This window comes from Lepidochelys kempii, chromosome 2, assembly GCF_965140265.1.
Source record: "Lepidochelys kempii isolate rLepKem1 chromosome 2, rLepKem1.hap2, whole genome shotgun sequence".
NCBI lineage: Eukaryota > Metazoa > Chordata > Testudines > Cheloniidae > Lepidochelys > Lepidochelys kempii.
In genome coordinates this window covers 236945694-236964974 of record NC_133257.1, presented here as the reverse complement: position 1 = coordinate 236964974, position 19281 = coordinate 236945694, and the positions used below count along the sequence as shown (strand labels likewise).

Genomic DNA, 19281 nt, shown 5'->3' with positions numbered 1-19281 from the left:
AATCTTTCAACCACTGTCTTTTACCAGCCTCATGGCTTTGTTTATCTTTAAACCTTTTTATCGTTAAACCTTTTTATTCTATAATGACAGGTTTCAGAGTAACAGCCGAGTTAGTCTGTATCCGCAAAAAGAAAAGGAGTACTTGTGGCACCTTAGAGACTAACCAATTTATTTGCGCATAAGCTTTCGTGAGCTACAGCTCACTTCATTGGATGCATCCGATGAAGTAAGCTGTAGCTCACGAAAGCTTATGCGCAAATAAATTGGTTAGTCTCTAAGGTGCCACAAGTACTCCTTTTCTTTTTATTCTATGTCATTCTTCACCTTGTCTATCCAATGCCTCCTTAGTCTTCTTCTATTTCTAGTTCCTTGTATTTGGGTATGTATCACCACATGTGGTATCCTTTCCAGGTCTATTCTTGACACATCTAAGACCACAGTGGTCTTTCTTGAATTTTCCATAACAGTTATTTCTTGCTTAAGTCATTTTCTTATCACTTCATTTTTCTTTTTCTGCAGTCTTGACACATACAGTATTCCTCGCAGCCAGTTCATTACGATCATCGGCTTTCCTCATACTCCAACATTCTGACCGATACAGTGGTATCGGCATGACAGCTGCCTCATATATGCAGTCATATCATTTTTATCTAAATGTCTTTAGCCTTCCAGATCTTGCAGAATTTTCTAAATGCAGTAGTGGCTAGTCTGATTCTTCTTTTCATGGCATCTTCGTGATTTCCATTCTCCAATACTAGTCCTCCAAGATACACAAATGTTTCCACTTTTCTAGTTCTTTGTCTCTGATTTTGATCTTTACCTCTTCTTATCTTCCAATTTCCATAGTTTGTCTTCTCCATGCTTATCTTCAATTTGAATTTTCTGCTTTCCCCATTTACCTTGTCAGTTATTCTTGATAAATTCTCCTTAGTCAATATCATCTGCAAATCTAGGGTTATTCACTGTCCTCCCACATAACATGACTCCTCTAGTTTAATCGCTCAGTGCTACAGCCTTTACTGCTTCCAATACTAAGTTTAACAAATCTGGGAATGGAGTGAAATAAGGATACACATTTACAGTCATCCTGATGACTTATATTCATGCTTCCATGATTTGCAGACTAGTGTATGAAGAAACCATACAGTAAAATGCTGGGTATGAAAACTCCATACAGGTTTCAGCAAGGTTCCCTAAGCTAAGCAGTGATCCCTCTGCCCAGTTTAACAGAGACAGTGAGGCCTGTCCTGTCATGAAGGGTAGGTGAGGAAAAACTAGGGAGGTCTTTCATGTATCCAAACGGAATGTAGAGGACACGTTGGGACAGTGAGGAAGGCAGAAATGGGATGAAAAAAAAAAAAGAGACACATTTGTGTCAAACTTAATTTTCTCTTTAAATTTTTTGTGCTTAGGCTACTGAGGTTCTGTTAGGAAGTAGCAATCAAGAAAGGGGGTAGGATAAATAATCACATACCCTGTCCATTCTAGTTTTTCAATCTAGAGATTGTGTTAGGATTCTTCTTAAAAATCTCTACTAATGATAGTCTGTAGTGCCAGATGGAAAAAAGGAGAGAGCCAGCTGTGGTGTGGGTTTTTTTTTTAAATAAAACACGACTCTATTACACTAGCAGCAAACCTCAGCAAGGAATTTTCACATATCGGATCATTTGCTCATTTCACAGTGTTTTCTAAAAACCTGTAATTATCATTCATAGACATTTTTCCAAGTTTCTGATGAACAAACTGGCTTTAACATTGGCCACATTTAAACCAATGGCAGATATCTGATTGTGTAGAAATACAAGTTTTTAAAGAAGAAAAGAGTGCTATTTCCATATCATAGTTCTCAATATTGTTAAAAATCAACACGGGTAGTAAGAGGTGTGGGGGCAGTCCCTCATATATTGAAGATTTTGACTACTAAATGACTGCCTCATATCTTAGTTATTTAGGCATTGTATTAGTATAAGGCAAACAGCTATGGCCAAAGACTGACCAAATTAAATACAATACCAAAAATGAATATTTTAATGAAGTGCTCAATTCGGATACAGTAAAAGTAAAAATACTTTGATGCTTAAAATGTACCTTGTAACTTGCAGAGAAACTCTCCTTTCTCTACATATATAAATCTGGTTTGAAGAGGAAGTGAAAGATTACACTAATAAAACAGAAGGGTGCTTTAAGTGATACTTGGAATTCAAGGTAAGCCAAACCAGAACAGTCCACTATTAAGCTCATGAGGCTGACTGAAGCACTGTCCAGTACAAGAACACTCTTTTCTGACTCTTATTATGAATAAAATAAAAAGTACTCTTAAAGCAAAGGTTAATTGTTACCACTGGAATTTAGGGGTGCAATATTTATTTATCCAGTTATGGAAGAAGGTGGGATGAAAACATTATACAGCATTGCTGCCCCAGTGTTCAATCTTGACAAATTACTCAGCTGATCTATATGTGGAAGTATAGTGAGAAAAATACAAGTGATGCACACACAGTACCTCTCCCTCTTCTGACTCCATGGAAATCCACCTTTTCTCCACCTTTCTTCTCTTTGTCAGGGCCTCCATCGCTGCTTTTGCCATCTTCTCCCCCACACTTGACTTCACCTTTTCCTTCAACTGCTGCCTCTGTTATATCCTCAACTCTAAAATTCTCAGAGGGCAGGTGAGCATGCTCAGGAAAACCAGCATTTTCCAATAGAGGACTGTGATCTACTTCCAAGGAATGGGATGAATGTTGTAAAGGTCCTTTGGCTGATGTAATCATTTCCAAGGGCTACAAATTAACAGCAGCATCTAGTTAATTTAAAGTATGTGTTCTGTAAAATCTGACAGTTATCAAATAAAAGATGAAGTGTCCTCTACCCACTTTTTAATTTTTTTTTTGAGCTTCCCCATTGTTAAGGTTTTGCTTTCAACAGAAGCAATTAACACCCTACAGGATGTTTTCAGTATTTTCTAGATGTCCTTTCCAGGTTAGAAAGACTACTTTAGAAATAAGAGAAGATTTACCTTAATATACCTGTCTGTAAAATGGGGATTACTTGTTTACCTAGCATCTCAGAGGTATTGAGGTTGAGTGTTTGTAATTTGTAAAAAGCTTTAAATATTTAAAGCATTCTAATTAAATTGTAAGAATTATTATAAATTCCAAAACATTCCATTTGGATCTAAAACAAAACCTATGTGCCTTCTTTTAGTTAGGATTAGTTTTTAAAAATTGATTACTATTGTAACAGTTATCTTCAAAACACTGCTCAAGCTATAAATTGCAAGGGGAGTTATTTTTAGATATTACATTATTAAATATTATATCTTTGTAATTACTAAAAACTAAGCTTCAAAAAAAAACAAACAAACAAACAAACTGAACACTATTCAGTTTCTCCTTTTAAGACTAGGGAATTCCGATATGAAAAAGTGCCCTGACTTCAGTTGGCTGACCATCTTGTCAGAATGCAAATCACATGAGACAGCTTGAATAGGCAGCAATTAAATAGAAGATATATCAGGACATGCACTGTGTGACGTTGCAGTCTATATTATTTTATAAAAATATGCTAATGAGTGTGAATATAATGTAACTGGAATATGCTTCATGCAAAAGGTGTCTTGTAAGGTATCATTACAAAGCTTATAATCTACTGAGTGTGGTCATTCTATTTGTATAAATGTATCACTCTTGTATCTGAAACTAGAAATATGAAATATAACTCTGAGGTTCTATTGTAGTTATGCAAAATGTGGGCCATTAATGGTGGTTTAGAATATTAATGGTGCCCATTAACCAGGACAATTGACTGTAGATGGCTTTGTTTTACTTGTAAGTCTTCCTGTATGTGTGTGTGCTGGCAAGTGGGTAATGAAGTCTTACAGTGACATGTGATCATGTCACCTGAACTGGAATCCATCTTCAACCTGGTGCTTTTCCATTGAGAAGGAGGGGTGGGAACCTAGAGGGACAAAGGATTCCTGCCTTATGCAAAAGATATAAGTGGGTGGAACAGAACAAATGGGGTGGTCATCATGAGAAATTTCCTAGGTACCACCTGAGCTGGAACAAGGGCTGTACCAGGGGAAAGGAGCAGGAGTAGGAAGGCGTCCTGTCTGTGAAAGAAACTTATTGAAACATCTCTGAGGGTGAGATTTTATCTGTATTCAGTTTTATTACTATACTAGATATAGACTTGTGTGTTCTATTTTATTTTGCTTGGTAATTCACTTTGTTCTGTCTGTTACTACTTGGAACCACTTAAATCCTACTTTCTGTATTTAATAAAATCACTTTTTACTTATTATTTAACCCAGAGTATGTATTAATACCTGGGGGGGCAAACAGCTGCGCATCTCTCTCTGTCAGTGTTATAGAGGGCGAACAATTTATGAGTTTATCCTGTATAAGCTTTATTCAGGGTAAAACGGATTTATTTGGAGTTTGGACCCTGGGAATTGGGCATCTGAGTGTTAAAGACAGGAATAGTTAGCTTTCATAGAATCATAGAGTTGGAAGGGACCTCAGGAGATCATCTTGTCCAACCCCCTGCTCAAAGCAGGACCAATCCTCAATTTTTGCCCTAGATCTGCAAATGGCCCCCTCAAGGACTGAACTCATACAACCCTGGGTTTAGCAGGCCAATGCTCAAACTACTGAGCTATCCCTCTCTTAAGCTGCTTTCAGTTTAAGCCTACAGCTGTGTCAAGGTTCCTCCCCCACTCTGAACTCTAGGGTACAGATGTGGGGACCTGCATGAAAAACTTCCTAAGCTTATCTTTACCAGCTTAGGTCAAAACTTCCCCAAGGTACAAAATATTCCACCCGTTGTCCTTGAACTGGCCGCTACCACCACCAAACTAATACTGGTTACTGGGGAAGAGCTGTTTGGACGCATCCTTCCCCCCAAAATACTTCCCAAAACCTTGCACCCCACTTCCTGGACAAGGTTTGGTAAAAAGCCTCACCAATTTGCCTAGGTGACTACAGACCCAGACCCTTGGATCTTAAGAACAATGAACAATCCTCCCAACACTTGCACCCCCCCCTTTCCTGGGAAATGTTGGATAAAAAGCCTCACCAATTTGCATAGGTGACCACAGACCCAAACCCTTGGATCTGAGAACAATGAAAAAGCATTCAGTTTCTTACAAGAAGACTTTTAATAAAAATAGAAGTAAATAGAAATGAAGAAATCCCCCCTGTAAAATCAGGATGGTAGATATCTTACAGGGTAATTAGATTCAAAAACATAGAGAACCCCTCTAGGCAAAACCTTAAGTTACAAAAAAGATACACAGACAGAAATAGTTATTCTATTCAGCACAATTCTTTTCTCAGCCATTTAAAGAAATCATAATCTAACACATACCTAGCTAGATTACTTACTGAAAGTTCTAAGACTCCATTCCTGGTCTATCCCCGACAAAGACCAGCATATAGACAGACACACAGACCCTTTGTTTCTCTCCCTCCTCCCAGCTTTTGAAAGTATCTTGTCTCCTCATTGGTCATTTTGGTCAGGTGCCAGCGAGGTTACCTTTAGCTTCTTAACCCTTTACAGGTGAGAGGAGCTTTCCCCTGGCCAGGAAGGATTTCAAAGGGGTTTACCCTTCCCTTTATATTTATATTTATGACAAGCTGTTAGGGGATGTGGTTCAGACCTGGGTCTGGCTTTGCAGCAGGCTAGCGGGTCTGGTTCAAACCAGGCAGGGAACTGAAGTCCCACGCTGCGAGGGCAGGAAAGCAGGGGCAGACGTAGTCTCGGCACATCAGCTGGCAGCCCCGAGGGGGTTTATGTGATCCAACAGTCACACACTGTCATTCTGTTTAGGAATATTTGGCCATCAGCTTACACCTTTCACAAAACAATCATTGCTAATATCCTTTCATCAACTATCCTCTCTAAATCTGCAATAGTGTAGGATTTAGACTATATACATGTACACCAGCTGAAAGGCAAACCATGATAAAGGCCAGAGAAATGCATACCAGATACGAACTCATTCCCAAGTTCACACGGCAGTTTGTACAGATTTCTCTTTAGATATGTAACGTATCCTGTCCAGTTTGAGGGGAATGTTTCACTAATCTGTAGTCAGCCCTTTGACCTATAGAAGCATATGAGCCAAACGAAAAGGCCAATGCAGTGTGATATTACCAAAAAAAATTGGCTGGAATTTTTTTTAAACTGAACTCAGGGTGCCATGCATCCCATAGCCCATGTTACTTTCCCTACAGGAACAAACAGGAATAGCTGATCAACTTGAAATGAAGCTTCAGCTACTGTTTATTCACTTAAAAAAGAAACCTTATGGATACTGAGGACAAACTAAATACAATTTGTTGTTAAACATTTTAGCTATGCAAATGTGTGTCTCAATCTATTGATTTTCTAAAGAATGATATGGCACACTAAAATGTGTTTGATCTTAAGGGGTGAGGAGGATAAAAATAGGATATACCTGGGATAACTGACAAAGAAAACATGATGAAGTTAATATTTTTTTTAAAAGTAGTCATAAAATTCAGATGTAACACTCTTAAACTAAAGAGCCTTTTTCATTAGTATGTGAAATATATATGTTCTGGACCAAAATATAAAACATTTTATGTAATGTGAAATGCTTGAGAGACTGTTTGTTCGTGTAGCTTTCAAAAAATTAAATCTCAAGGTTAGGACACTTAAACCTAAAGGGGCTGCATAATACAAGTTAACAAAAGACTTAACAAAAAATTCTTCCAGAAAGAAAAATACATATAATTGAGCCACCTGCAACTCCATTCATCACTAGTTGCTGGGATTTAGCCATATAACCTCTCATGCATCAGAGGAACATTATTCCCAAAATAGTATTTATAGGTAGACTTTTTTCCCATATTCAGCACTTCCTCTTCAAGTTCACTTTTTAAAAAAATGCAGGAACTTTCCCCACTCTTCACAGCACAAGTTAATAACAGTCTTGGTTTAGGCCAGGCACAAAGCAAAAAGATGCTGTAGAAGCTCAGTCAGATCCACCAATACATCTAAATCCTCCCAACCAAAACCCATGCTATCCCTGTCCTTGGTGTCCCATAAATAGCTGCCACTCAAGACAAAGTAAGTGCTGGCTCTAGGATCACAAATGGAGAACAGAATGAGGCAACTAAACCTGTCATCACCTTCAACGTAAACCAGCAAACTAACTTTTCCAAAAATGTAAAGTTAATGAGATAACTCACTACCATCTACACTAGTGGTTCTCAACCCGCAGCCCAATCAGCACACAGGTGCAGCCCATGTGACATTCTCAGAGCCATACAGGTAGTATATATATTGTGTGGATGTGGCCCACATAACACAGAGAGCTACATATATGTGGCCCACAATGGTAAACAGGTTAAGAACCACTGACCTACACGCAGCCTCTATTTACATATCCACAACTACATCTGAAAATTCACTGGATGTAATTCATAAACCTCATGCCTTCAGAGCTTACACAATAGTGTTTGGTAAATCTTTCACAACAGCAAAAAGTTATACTTGGTTTTTTCAGATAATACCCTCCAATTGCTCCAAAAGAGCTTTTTAGTTTTCAACTAGGATGATCAAAGCACTTCCAATTGTCAGTGTTTTCATGCAAGTTTGGATTTCTCCATATAGTTTGCCAGTTATCCACCCACCTCAATTAAAGAGCCCCAGCAAGCTCAAACCACATATCAGAAAGTTAGCTGTATAACCGTGGAAGGGAGCTTGCAACAGTTCTGCCACACCACCTTCTCCAGCAAGTTTTACTATTGGGTGATGCTTCTAACAAGATTAAAGGAATCCTATGGGATCCGTAAGAACCAATTAGAGAGGAATGTGGTTCAGTGGTTAGGGTGCTAGCCTGAAATTTGGAAGACCCTGGTTCAATTTCTTGTTCTACTACAGTCTCACTCTATGAGCTTGGGCAAGTTTCTCTGTATCTCAATTCCTCATTTATAAAATTCAGATAATAGTGCTTCCCTACCTCACAGGGTATTGTGAGGCACTCAGATAGTATGGTAAATGGGGGTCATTTAATTTAGGTAAGGAAAGACTAGAACATTTATTTAATTATTCATTTGTAATCAAAAAGGAAGCTCTCACATTTTCACAGTACAGCATTTAGTAATCCAGGCACATCTTCTGTTGTTCCTGTTTATATAAACAGGAGTTGTGAAACTCATTACATTCCACTTTAAAAATTTGCCCATTAGTATGAAACTTCAGGGTTTGTTTTTTTTTTACCTCTTCTTGTCCAAATTGTTCCATAGAATCACAGAAAACTTCACTATCTGAATCACTCGTCAAGTGCTGAATTCCTGAGACCTCTTCAACACTGTCTTCATTTGCACCTGTACATAATTGATACACACCCAAACAATAAATACAATTAGGCCAATTCTGACAAAGAATAAGGAAATGACAATATTCAAGTGAGCTACACTTGACACCATTTTGAATGTGGTAATCTTGCACCACAGATTAAAGATTAAGAATAGGAGTTACATAGTTACAGGTTATAAAACTACTTTTATTGAGGAGAAAAAGATAAGTTCAATAACTGGATGCTGCTTCTTTGAGTAGATGCAGCTGTGTATTCCACTTAGGTGTGTGCACATTCGGGCTGGAGAATTTTACACAGCAGTACCCGTAGATGGATGGTGCTAGCTTCTCGTGGCCATAGCCCCTCCCCTGACTAGATGAGGTGGCTCTTCCCTGACCCCCACAGCCCCCTCATTTCCTTCTTACTGCCCGTGGCTGGAGTCAATGCTGTGAGGTTTTCAACCTCACAATCCTCTGTTCAGTGACTTCTTTTCCTAGTAGCATATAGTTTATTAGTAATCCTAGTATAGGATTAGACTTAGTGTTACTTGTAGTTCTAGTGTTCCCTCATGAAACCCTCACCAGGGTTTAAACATGGTCTGTTGTGTGTGTGTGGGCAATCCCCAGTAATGAGTCAGTGATGCTTGCTGTGCCTAGGCGAAACCCACATCAAGGAGTGGTATTCAATTTGCACATTGTTCACGAAGCAGACTCAAGTGGTGAGGAATCTTCATCTGAAGCAGCACCTGATCGAACAGGCCATGCAACCTGCTTTGGCACTGAGCCCCTCGTTGGATCACAGGTTGCCTTCTAGTTTGGAGAATGCTGCCACCGCGTCCTGGAGCTGGCACCTCTCTAAGAGATAGGAGTCATTCCCCATCGAGTTTGCCAAGGACAAAGTCACATAAGACTGTCTAAGTCCACTCCAGGTCCCATGAGGACAAGTCTCCCTCCTCCAGAAGGAGCATGGATCGGCACAGGTTGAATGGTGGCGCACGGGATGGAGCATCAGCCGCTCCCCAGCACCATGCAGGGAGGTCGGTCAGAGATCCTATACCTTGACTCCGGTTCTGGCCCTCAAGCATCTGCTGAGTCCAGTACTGACGAGGGTGATGCCAGCACCGGCTGCTTCCCCTCCGGTGGCATATCAGGCAGAAGTGGGTGTCCTCTGCCTTTCTGTCCCAACTTCTCTCTTGGTCCAGAACTTTTTCAGGGCTGTGTCCTTTATAGCCCTGTTGGCTGGGCAGGCTGCTGAACCTATGGGTCTGTCAGCGATGCACCCTGATGTTTCCCTAACACACTCAATGGAAATGGGGCCAGTACCAGAGTTCGCACAAGGGACCTCCTCAGCACCAGGGTACTTCTTCAGTACCCCCATGGCTGGCACTGCCAAAGTTGCTGTGGCGGCAGTCACCGCCCTCCACTTTGCCACCGTCAGTTAGCATCGATACCGATGCTGACTTCGGGGTCAACATTGCTCCCAGCACCGGAAACAATGGAGGCATACTCAGTGCCAGCATTACTGTTTCCACCATCAGCACCAGCCCCCTCGTTCTGGGCTACAGAAAAGTCAGACTGGCTACTCGCATCCTTTGGGCTGGCCCCACCATAATCTGCCGAAGGCTGGGACTCCTTGGCGTCCGAGTCAGGATCTTACTCCTCCCACTTTCCACAGGCTGAGCGAGGGCTGTTCATGGAACACTATGGGTACCAGGACTGGTGCTCCTCTTGTGGTTGGGACAGAGGCCCTGGCCTGGCACCTACAGGCCACCAATACCTTATTCATAACAGTGGCCTTCATGGAATCCGTGGGCCACTCCTCAGTCATGGAGGTCCTACTCCTTATCCAGCTCAATGCCAAGATCGCTGACCAGGTCTGTAGTTGCGACTGGTGATCTGCCACAGGTTCAGGTATTGGCGAACCTTCCCCTGAAAGAGCCTCGAGAATCATCCCACCCAGGCTCAGTCCTGAAGCAGGATCGGCTCTGGCAGCGTTAACACAGTCAAGATGTGGCAGTTTTGCATCAAGGAGAGTATCATGCCGATAGCCAACCACTTGCCTGGAGTTCAGAATCATCTTGCAGACTATCTTAGCAGGAATTTTTCCCTGAGTCACGTGTGGTCCCTCAAGACAAGCATCCTCCAGACTATCTTCCTAACCAGGAGGATTCCGATGATCAACCTATATGCTAAAAGGGACAACAGGAAATGTCACCTGTTCTGCTCTTGAGGAGGCCTCAGTCCAAGCTCCCTGTCCTACGCCTTCCATCTCTAAGCTAGCAAGCGGCTCCCTTCTATGCCTTTCCCTTGATCCCAATCATCCCACAGGTCATCCTAAAGTGGAAGGTGGACAGGAGCCTCCCTGTCCTACACCTTCCATCTCTAAGCTAATCCTCATTGCCCTGGCATGTCCAAGGCAGTGCTGGTTCTCCAACTTTCTTGTGCTATCAGTTCAGTCTCCCATCCCTTCCTCTCTATCACAACCTACTCACTCAGAATCAGAGCCCACGTTGCACCCCATACTCAACTCCCTGCATCTCACAGCCTAGCTGCTGCATGGCTGAATGAGGATGAAGAGCAGTGTTTAGCAACTGTTCAGCAGGTTCTACTGAACAATAGGAAGCCCTCTACCAGGACAGTCTATTCGGCAAAATGGAAACAGTTTTCCATGTGGTCACTGACGTGCAGAATTCAACCAAAGCTGGCTTCCATCCAGGACATCTTGGAGTACCTGCTGCACCCTCAATTGTCAGGACTTGTGCTTCATTCATTGAAAGTGTATCTGGCAGTAATATTGCCATTTTATCCCCCTATTCAGGGGAGATCAGTCTGCTCCAATCCCATGGTAGTAAAATTCTTAATGGAGCTTCTTTGCCTGTATTCTCCGGTCCAAGAGCCAGTTCCCCTGTGGGACCTGAACATGGTCCTAGCGGCACTGATAGGACCTCCATTTGAGCCCCTAGCATCTTGTCCCTTTCTGCTCTTGTGTCAAAAAGCTGCATTCCTGGTAGAAATAACATTCACAAGGAAAGTGTAAAAGTTGCAGGTTCTGATGGCAGGGCCCCCTTACACACAATTCTCCAAAGACAAGGTGACTTTACGATACATCCACATTTTTTGTCTAACATGGTTTCTTAATTTCATTTGAGCCAGGCAGTATAATTACCTTTGTTCTTTCTTAAGCTGCATTCACCTCTGGAGGAGCAGCATCTCCATACATTAGATATCAGGTGATGTCTAGCCTTCTATCTGGACAGAACTAAACTATTTTGTGCTTTGCTTCACCTGTTTGTGTCATATGCAGATAATATGAAGTGTCAAGTGGTCTCCTCACAGACAAACTCTAGATGACTGCATATGAAATAGCTTCAACTTCTTTCCCTCAGCAGGCGCAAGCTTATTCAGTGAGAGCACAAGCAATGTCAATAGCATTCCTCAGTGACTTTTCCATATTGGACATTTGTAAGGCTGCTACCTGGTCATCCATCCATTTATAAACCGTTATGCCATTACTGATTCTTCCAGGGTGGATGCAACATTCGGAAGGGTGGTCCTACAGTCCTTGTTCTGTGCCCTGCCTCTGGGGCGGGAGGAAGAAAGGCCGTACTGCTTGTGAGTCACCTAAGTGGAATATGCGGTTGCATCTACTCAAAGAAGAAGAAACATGAAAAATTTGCATCTACTTAAAGAAACTGTAACCATGATTCTCCAAGATGTGATGCAGATGTAAATGGAGAAGCACATTAAGCTTTTATGGGGCCCTGGGCCAGAGAAAGTGGGGACCCCTCTCCACCTCTTTCGCCTGCAGTCCCTCCAACCCTCTTGCAAGGGAAATGGGATTGGGGCATGGGGGCTTGCCCCACTCCACCCACCCAGCACTCCTGCCACAGAGCGGGATCGGGGTGCAGGGGCTTCCAGAGCGCCAGGTGGGCGAAGGGGGACAAGCTCCCATGCCCTGACCCCCCAACTGGAGTACCGGGCATGCAGGGAGGCAAGCCTCCACACCTCAACCCCACTCTCCGGCAGGAGCGCGAGGTGGGCAGGCAGACAGGGGCAAGCCCTTGCGCCCCAACCCTGCTCCTTGGCAGGAGTGCCGGGCAGGTGGAGCGGGTCAGAGTGCCCATTTTTCTGGGAGTCCCCCAATTGGCCAGGGCCCCTGGGCATGGGTCCCATTGGCCCAGTGGCTAATCCGCTAATGTGTGTATTCTATAACCCACCCTCCATCCCCGCTGCATCAGAGTCTCATCTCCAGACGTTCAGTATGAAGGAACTGAGTGGGGCTTGGGGCAGCACCAACTCATATAGCTAGGGGAGGGTCTACTGGTCACAAGGTGCAAGTGCTACTCCTCTACAGGTCCAGTTACATAAATTCTCTGGCTCCAGCCCGCACACACCTAAGTGGAATACACATATGCATCACATCTCGAAGAACCACAGTTACAGTTATTAACCATTTCATTCCTGTTCTAGAACAAAGGGTTTAATTCTTTGTAGTTTACTTCACTCCCTTTCCCAAACACATTGTAGAGCAGTATTTCAGTCTGAAGTTGTTGATTTGTCTCCAGGGTAAAGTTTAAGTTAGCCATTTAAACATTTGAGTTCATAGACAGTCTTTGGAAGTTATAATATAGATCTCAGTGATTTTCATCCTGTTACTTCTTAGGTTCAAATTCAAATAGCATTTCAACATATATGAAATTTTAAAACAAAAACAAAACTAATCAAGTTTCTGAAAGTAAAAATAGTTTTGGGCCTCCCAGTCTCTGTCTCTTCTTCTCTTTTTCTATTACAGATCTTCAGGGGAAAAAGTGTATATAAACCTGTATTCTAATTTTAATCGCATTTAATTTTCTTTCTTAAAAATTCTGTGGTTAAAGGGCACCAGCTGCAGCTCTCCAAATCCCTGAAGTAAGCTTTGCTCAGAGAATATGCAAATAACAATGTACTCATGTGAGGACAATACCTTGGTGAACACTGTTATTAGTTTTTCCCGTTAGTTCTAGGCTTTGCTCCACTTTCTTTATTTCTTCCTCCACATTTAAGCCATTCAGGGCAGATTTAGTCTGGATGCCATTCTGCATTTCTGGAATAAAGTTGTCCTTATAACAGCCGTTAGTGACAATACTTTCCAAATCCTTAGCTGCTGCTGAGTCCTGCTTTACATTCTTATAGTCTGTGAAAGAACAAGGAAACCTTGCAAATAAAAAGCCATGTGACTTATGGTGCAAAACACATTTCTCCAGACAGTTGACTTTCCGATCTGCTGTGTATATCTTATATGGTCTGAATCTGATTTAGATTACATTTTTACTTGGAGTTAGGTTCACAGGGTTAGTTCTGCACCTTTAAATAAAATAAGCTTAAATACAAAAAAAATCCTAAACTTTCATTCTACATAGCAAGCAAAACAGGTATTTTTAAATATAAAAGTAGCAAATCCACTGTAGCCCTCATCAGTTAGTAAAACTAAGAGGATTATTAGTTTTCTCATAGAAAAAAATATTAATGGCTAAGTTCTAAATGCATAGTTTTTCTTGGTTTTCATATGAGACCTGTATTTTCCTAAAATCCCCACAAACACACACAAAGTCCTCACTGAAAAACTTTCCTTTTATCTTTCATTGAAGAAAAGGAAGAAATAGGATTTTTAATTCTGTGGTTGTATCCCATGCACCTACATGCACTCACAGCCACCCACAAGATAAACAGGTCCTAAACATAAAACAGAATAACTATACACAGCCCACCTTAGGCCCTGATCTTGCAAGCTGTTATGTGCAGAGACACCCCTAATGAAATTAATGAGGCTCTCTATATATGCAGGGCTCTGCTTGTATGAAACAGGTTTTAGGGTTGTTGTCCTTAGTCCTTCACCTGGTAATTCAGGTTGAAAGGTGATCCCATTCTTCATATGTATTTTTCTGTGCACTTTGTATAAAACAAAATAAATTTACTGATGTATCTCACACATGACATTCAAGATTTACAGCCATTTAGGGGAGCAATACAGCCCTTTGTGTTGGAAAAGGTATAATTATTCAGGACAAGAAACTACACCTTTTTCACTTCGTCGTATTTCTTTTTCCTCTTCTTCCTCTTCATGACCCTCTTCCTCTTCCGATTCTGCTCCACTGTCACTGCTCTCAGCTTTACCATTCACAGCCTTTGAATTTGGTGTGGAAGTCATAACATTACCAAGGTCTAAAAACAAATGTTAAAAAGACAAGAATTTTAGTATTTATTTTAAAGCCACAATTTAGAAGTGTTATTTAATAGCTATTTATAGAATTTTCAGACTAGAACATTTCTCCAATATGCTCAATTTAATTCTATCTTATTTCATTTTTTAAATTATCATCCTCCTTACTGTCACTCACCACACAACATCTGTGTGTAACTGCAGATGAATTGCTTCCTCTGAATCAGATCAAAAACAGTATAGGAACTAACTAGCAAAAAACACTATTCTTGCTATGCTGCTAACATCAAAGACGTGGAAAATATTACCCCGTTTATAGCACTACAGTAGTAACACTATAGGGAAGACTGAGATGGCCATTCTGTTCTAAGCCTATGCGTCTATATTTCTCTAAAAGTTCCTGTTGGGTTTAAATGTCTCAAATTTTCTCTCAGCTCAAAAGTGAATTTTGAAAAAAAGTTTTGTAAAACCCCATTCACTCCTGTGAGTAGTATAAATGTGAAGAGGATACAGTTTTTAACATTTATTTTGGCATTCTAACACAAATGGCTTATCCTTACTACTTCAGCTCTACTATACAATAAAGTGAGACATCAGTGAAATCAAGTGCCTTTCAACTGTTTGAAGAAAATTCACTTAAGGAAGTGTTCTCTTTGAAAGATGATATAGTAGGCATTATTTTTCTTTAATGATTTAAACAGACACCAGTTGTGGTCTTTAGACTTGCATTCACATGCTAACATCTATCTGGAGAAGTGTACATGAAAATAAATAGAGGTACACTGATTTCTATGATTAGATGCTGAAACAAACATACAGTGCACTTGTTGGAATGTCGAATTAAACACAGATTTTAAAAAGCAAACCTCACTGAAATAAACATTTCAATACGGCCAAGGCTATGGATATAAAATTGATCTCCACACCTCCCATCATTTGAAGGATCATATATTAAAATAAACATGTTTATTTTAATGTGCAATCAATTGGGTATTCTCTTTTAAAAACAACAGGAAAGTCAATTGAGAATATTCTCTCAATTCTACCACACTGGACATATATATTAAGACATACATTGATGTCGGGCAATAAAACTACAAAATAATAAGGGGACAGAGTTACAGTGCAACCCTTAAACTTTTTAACTTAATATTAAGGCTGAATTCTTGTCTGTTTTAACTGTCAGCCTTATCACTGTATTAACGCAGTTTTTACATTAACTTTGTCCGAACAATGAAGGATTAATTCTTAAATTTGGGTTGCATAATAATATACAATCATATTAGACATATTAAACCTGCTCTAATATTTTCTTTGCTGCAATGTAATTTAGCATTCAGAGTTTTCTACATAAACTAACCTTCGGGTGAAGAGGGAGGCAGGCAGGCTGGCTAGCCACACTCCTCTAGTTTCAAGAAACTATGGCCTAATTTGATCACTGTCAAGAGTATGAGCGAACATATGATCTCTTGCTCCCCATATTCCTATTCAACAAAACTTGCTTGTAAGGAAACCTGTTTTGCAAAATGGAAAGTCCCAGCATTTTCCCAATATATTATTGAGGAATTGTGCCCCATTTACAGTGAAGTACAACTGAGGATATTTTATTTTGGGGCAGGGGAGATGGGGAAGCTAATGATGACATTTCTCAGGTTCCCGGCAATATGAACAGCAGCAAAAGGCAGGGAAGCTTTCCTGCTACCACCTTTCCCCGTGAAATAAAAAGGTGCAACCAAGTACCCTGCCCAGTCATGTGGGATCTAAACAGGGAATACAAGGAAAGGAGGTGGCTCCATGCACCATGTTTTTGTTGAGAGCAGGAGAGGGAGAACTAAAATCTGGAACCTTTGAACTATACCCAGATTGCTGTAAGCCATAACCTCACCATAAGTGCATTCTATGGTATTTACTCTTTTCTTTTTGTACTGTAGAAGCTTGCTGTAATTAAGCATACACTCTCCTCACTGAGCTCTAACCCCAGCCAGAACAAATACTAAGGAGACCATAACCATTTGGGATGAGGTTAATTTGGGCAGTATGTTATCAAAGTTGGAATTAGGGAAGGGCACGAGGGGTAATAGCTCTACTCTTATGAAAAGTGCTATGGAATATCTGAATGATCAGGGCCTTTGTTTACTTCTCACCCAAAAGGTCACGTCCAGCAGCACAGTGCTCCCTAAGATCATTCTGAGGCATCCATTCAATGCTGAACCAGAGGAAGAGCACCACACGTGATAGCTGGTCATCACCAATACTTCTGTGGTACCCTTGCTTTGCATGCTTTTCATCACAGGTGTCCCACCAATGTCCTGACCAGGTTCAACACTATTTAACTTAATATGTCTCACAAGATCAGAGCCCAAAGTAGTATGGCTGCTTGCATCCTCCTCCTTATCCTGTACCAGCACCAGTGGAACACTACTAACTTTGTACATGACAGATTGACGAATATAATGCTATTCAGTACCACTAGTCAGAACCACTGGACAGTATCCGGTGCTCACATGCCATAAGAGGGTTCTGGCTACCTTTTGAGGAATGTGCTTTTATAGTAGAGGGGGGAGTGGCAGAAAGCTTTTTAAACTTGTAGGTCACTTTGTGCTAATTTTGAATCCCCCCCCCCCACTTTTCCATTCTCATTACCCCCATCAGACTGCAGGACTGAAATGGTGGAAAGAAAAAGGCACATCTTGCCAAACTTCCTGAGCCCTATACATTCTTCTGTCAGCTATACAAATCACTAAAGCAATTTTGGAAGAGTAATACACTAGGCACATTCCTAACAGGAACCCCATTATGCTGCTGTTTTGGGATGGTGACACATACCAGGATTCTGGCTTAGCATGGGCAGTGTCCTCTTATCAAGAGGACCTGGTATACCTTTGTTCACATCCCATCCTCTGGGTTTTTCCACGCATCATTTCAAAAAGCTTAAATAAAATCCTTTGTCTTCTAGATTGGTACAAGTTTCTCTCATGAAACTATAACAGTCATAAAGATTGTTGGAAACCCATCAATGGCAGTTTGTGTAATATTGCACATGCTCATTATCATTACCTTCACTAATAACTGGCTGTGTAGACCCCACACCTTAGATGACAGTGGTTATTTTATCCCCTTGGGAGAGGCCATAAAATATCTTATGCTTCCTCATACTATAGCACCGGGATGTTAAATAATCTTTGATATGCTAAGTTAAGTGGCCTGCAGTCATACCACCTTGTGAAGTAACTCCCTCCCCTCTTCAAAGCTAAGCAGGTTCAGGCCAGTTCAATTCTTAGATGGCAGACCTCAAACAAACACCCAAATGCTGCAGGATGTGATCTTGGTAATTGAGTATGTGGTATTTTTTTCTGACCTTTTGCAATCATTACAGATCACATAGCACTTTGCTTCTGAAAATGAATGCTTAATGGTAGTGTCCTGGTTCACTTCCAAGCTACACAATTACATTTTGCCAACTTAAATTCTCTCTGCATTGCTTACAGAATTGTTTGCTTCCTTTCATGAACAGCTGCATCCTTCTACTGTCTTTCAATGAAGGGTGGAGTGATTACAGTGTCTATCACTTCTCATGAGATGTTGTGAAGCTTAGATAATCTTTGTAAGGCCCATTGATCTTTGGATGAAAAGCATATAAAAAGGTCAAAGTAATATTATTTGTGCAGTCCATGGGACAGGAACAATTGAAAATTTGATATAATAGATGATGGTGTCAGAGTGGTACCTCAGCATGTTGTCAGAATGCAACTCAATCTCCTTCAAGCTCTTCTAATACAAAGTGCAACTTACTGCTGCAAAGGAAATTTTCATGGTTGTGCTCTCTGCCCAACATATGTGCAGTGTAGCAGCTGGCTGTGCAATCATCTCCTCTACTTATTGCAATTAACACCACAAATAAATAAGAGACCAAGAGAGGATTCTATCAAACAGAGACGGAACAAACCATTTGGACCTCTATTTTTACATTTACCAGTGTTTTATCCACTCGTTTTAGATGTGGCTTTACATTAACCAGAAGTGCCTTCAACACTTCCCCTGCAGAATTTATCCCAAAGGCTGCTGGATCTTCTTGACAGTAAGATTTCCCCAGTATTCACCCTAATTTTTCCCTTTTCTAATTTATTCTTCCTAATCTTAGTTATACCTTATAACAGTGGTTTTCAAACTGCGGGTCACGACCCAGTACTGGGTCACGGAATGTAAGGCACTGGGTCACGGCGACTCTGGTCAGCACCGCCAACCAGACTATTAAAAGTCCTGTCAGAGGTGCTGCCTGGCTAAGGCAGGCTAGTCTCTACCTGTTCTGACGCTGCGCTGTGCCCTGGAAGCGGCCAGCAGCACGTTTGGCTCCTAGGTGGGGGGAGGGGGTCACAGGGCTCCAGGCGCTGCCGCCGCCCCAAGCACCAGCTCCGCAATCCTGGGAGCTGGGAGGGCAGTGCCTGCAGACAAGAGTCGCACAGAGCCGCTTGCACACCTTCACTTAGGAGCCAGACCTGCTGCTGGCCATTTCCAGTGCGCAGCGTGGTCCGCGGTGCCAGGACAGGCAGGAAGCCAACCTCTGCACCACCACTGACTGGGAGCCACCCAAGGTAACCCCATGCCCCACCGCATGCCCCACTCCCCTGCCCCAGCCCTGAGCTCCTACAAACAGAGCCCCTTCCTGCACCCCAAACCCCTCATCCCCAGCCCCACCTCAGAGCCCTGACCCCCTTCTGCACTCTAACCCCCTGCCCCAGCCCAGAGCCCCCTCC

General features: G+C 41.6%; 1 protein-coding gene across 5 annotated transcripts in view; it reads right to left on the bottom strand.

The window, feature by feature from the left end:
- The window catches only part of ACBD5 (acyl-CoA binding domain containing 5), a 56245-nt gene that overhangs the window by 7062 nt on the left and 29902 nt on the right, over positions 1 to 19281 (bottom strand). For all 5 annotated transcript variants that reach the window (XM_073334323.1, XM_073334325.1, XM_073334324.1 and 2 more), the window contains 4 exons: positions 14386 to 14529; positions 13292 to 13501; positions 8251 to 8357; positions 2504 to 2780 (listed from right to left, as the gene is read on the bottom strand). In XM_073334323.1, coding sequence (XP_073190424.1) covers positions 2504 to 2780; positions 8251 to 8357; positions 13292 to 13501; positions 14386 to 14529 — 738 coding nt within the window. The remainder of the gene's footprint in view (positions 1 to 2503; positions 2781 to 8250; positions 8358 to 13291; positions 13502 to 14385; positions 14530 to 19281) is intronic.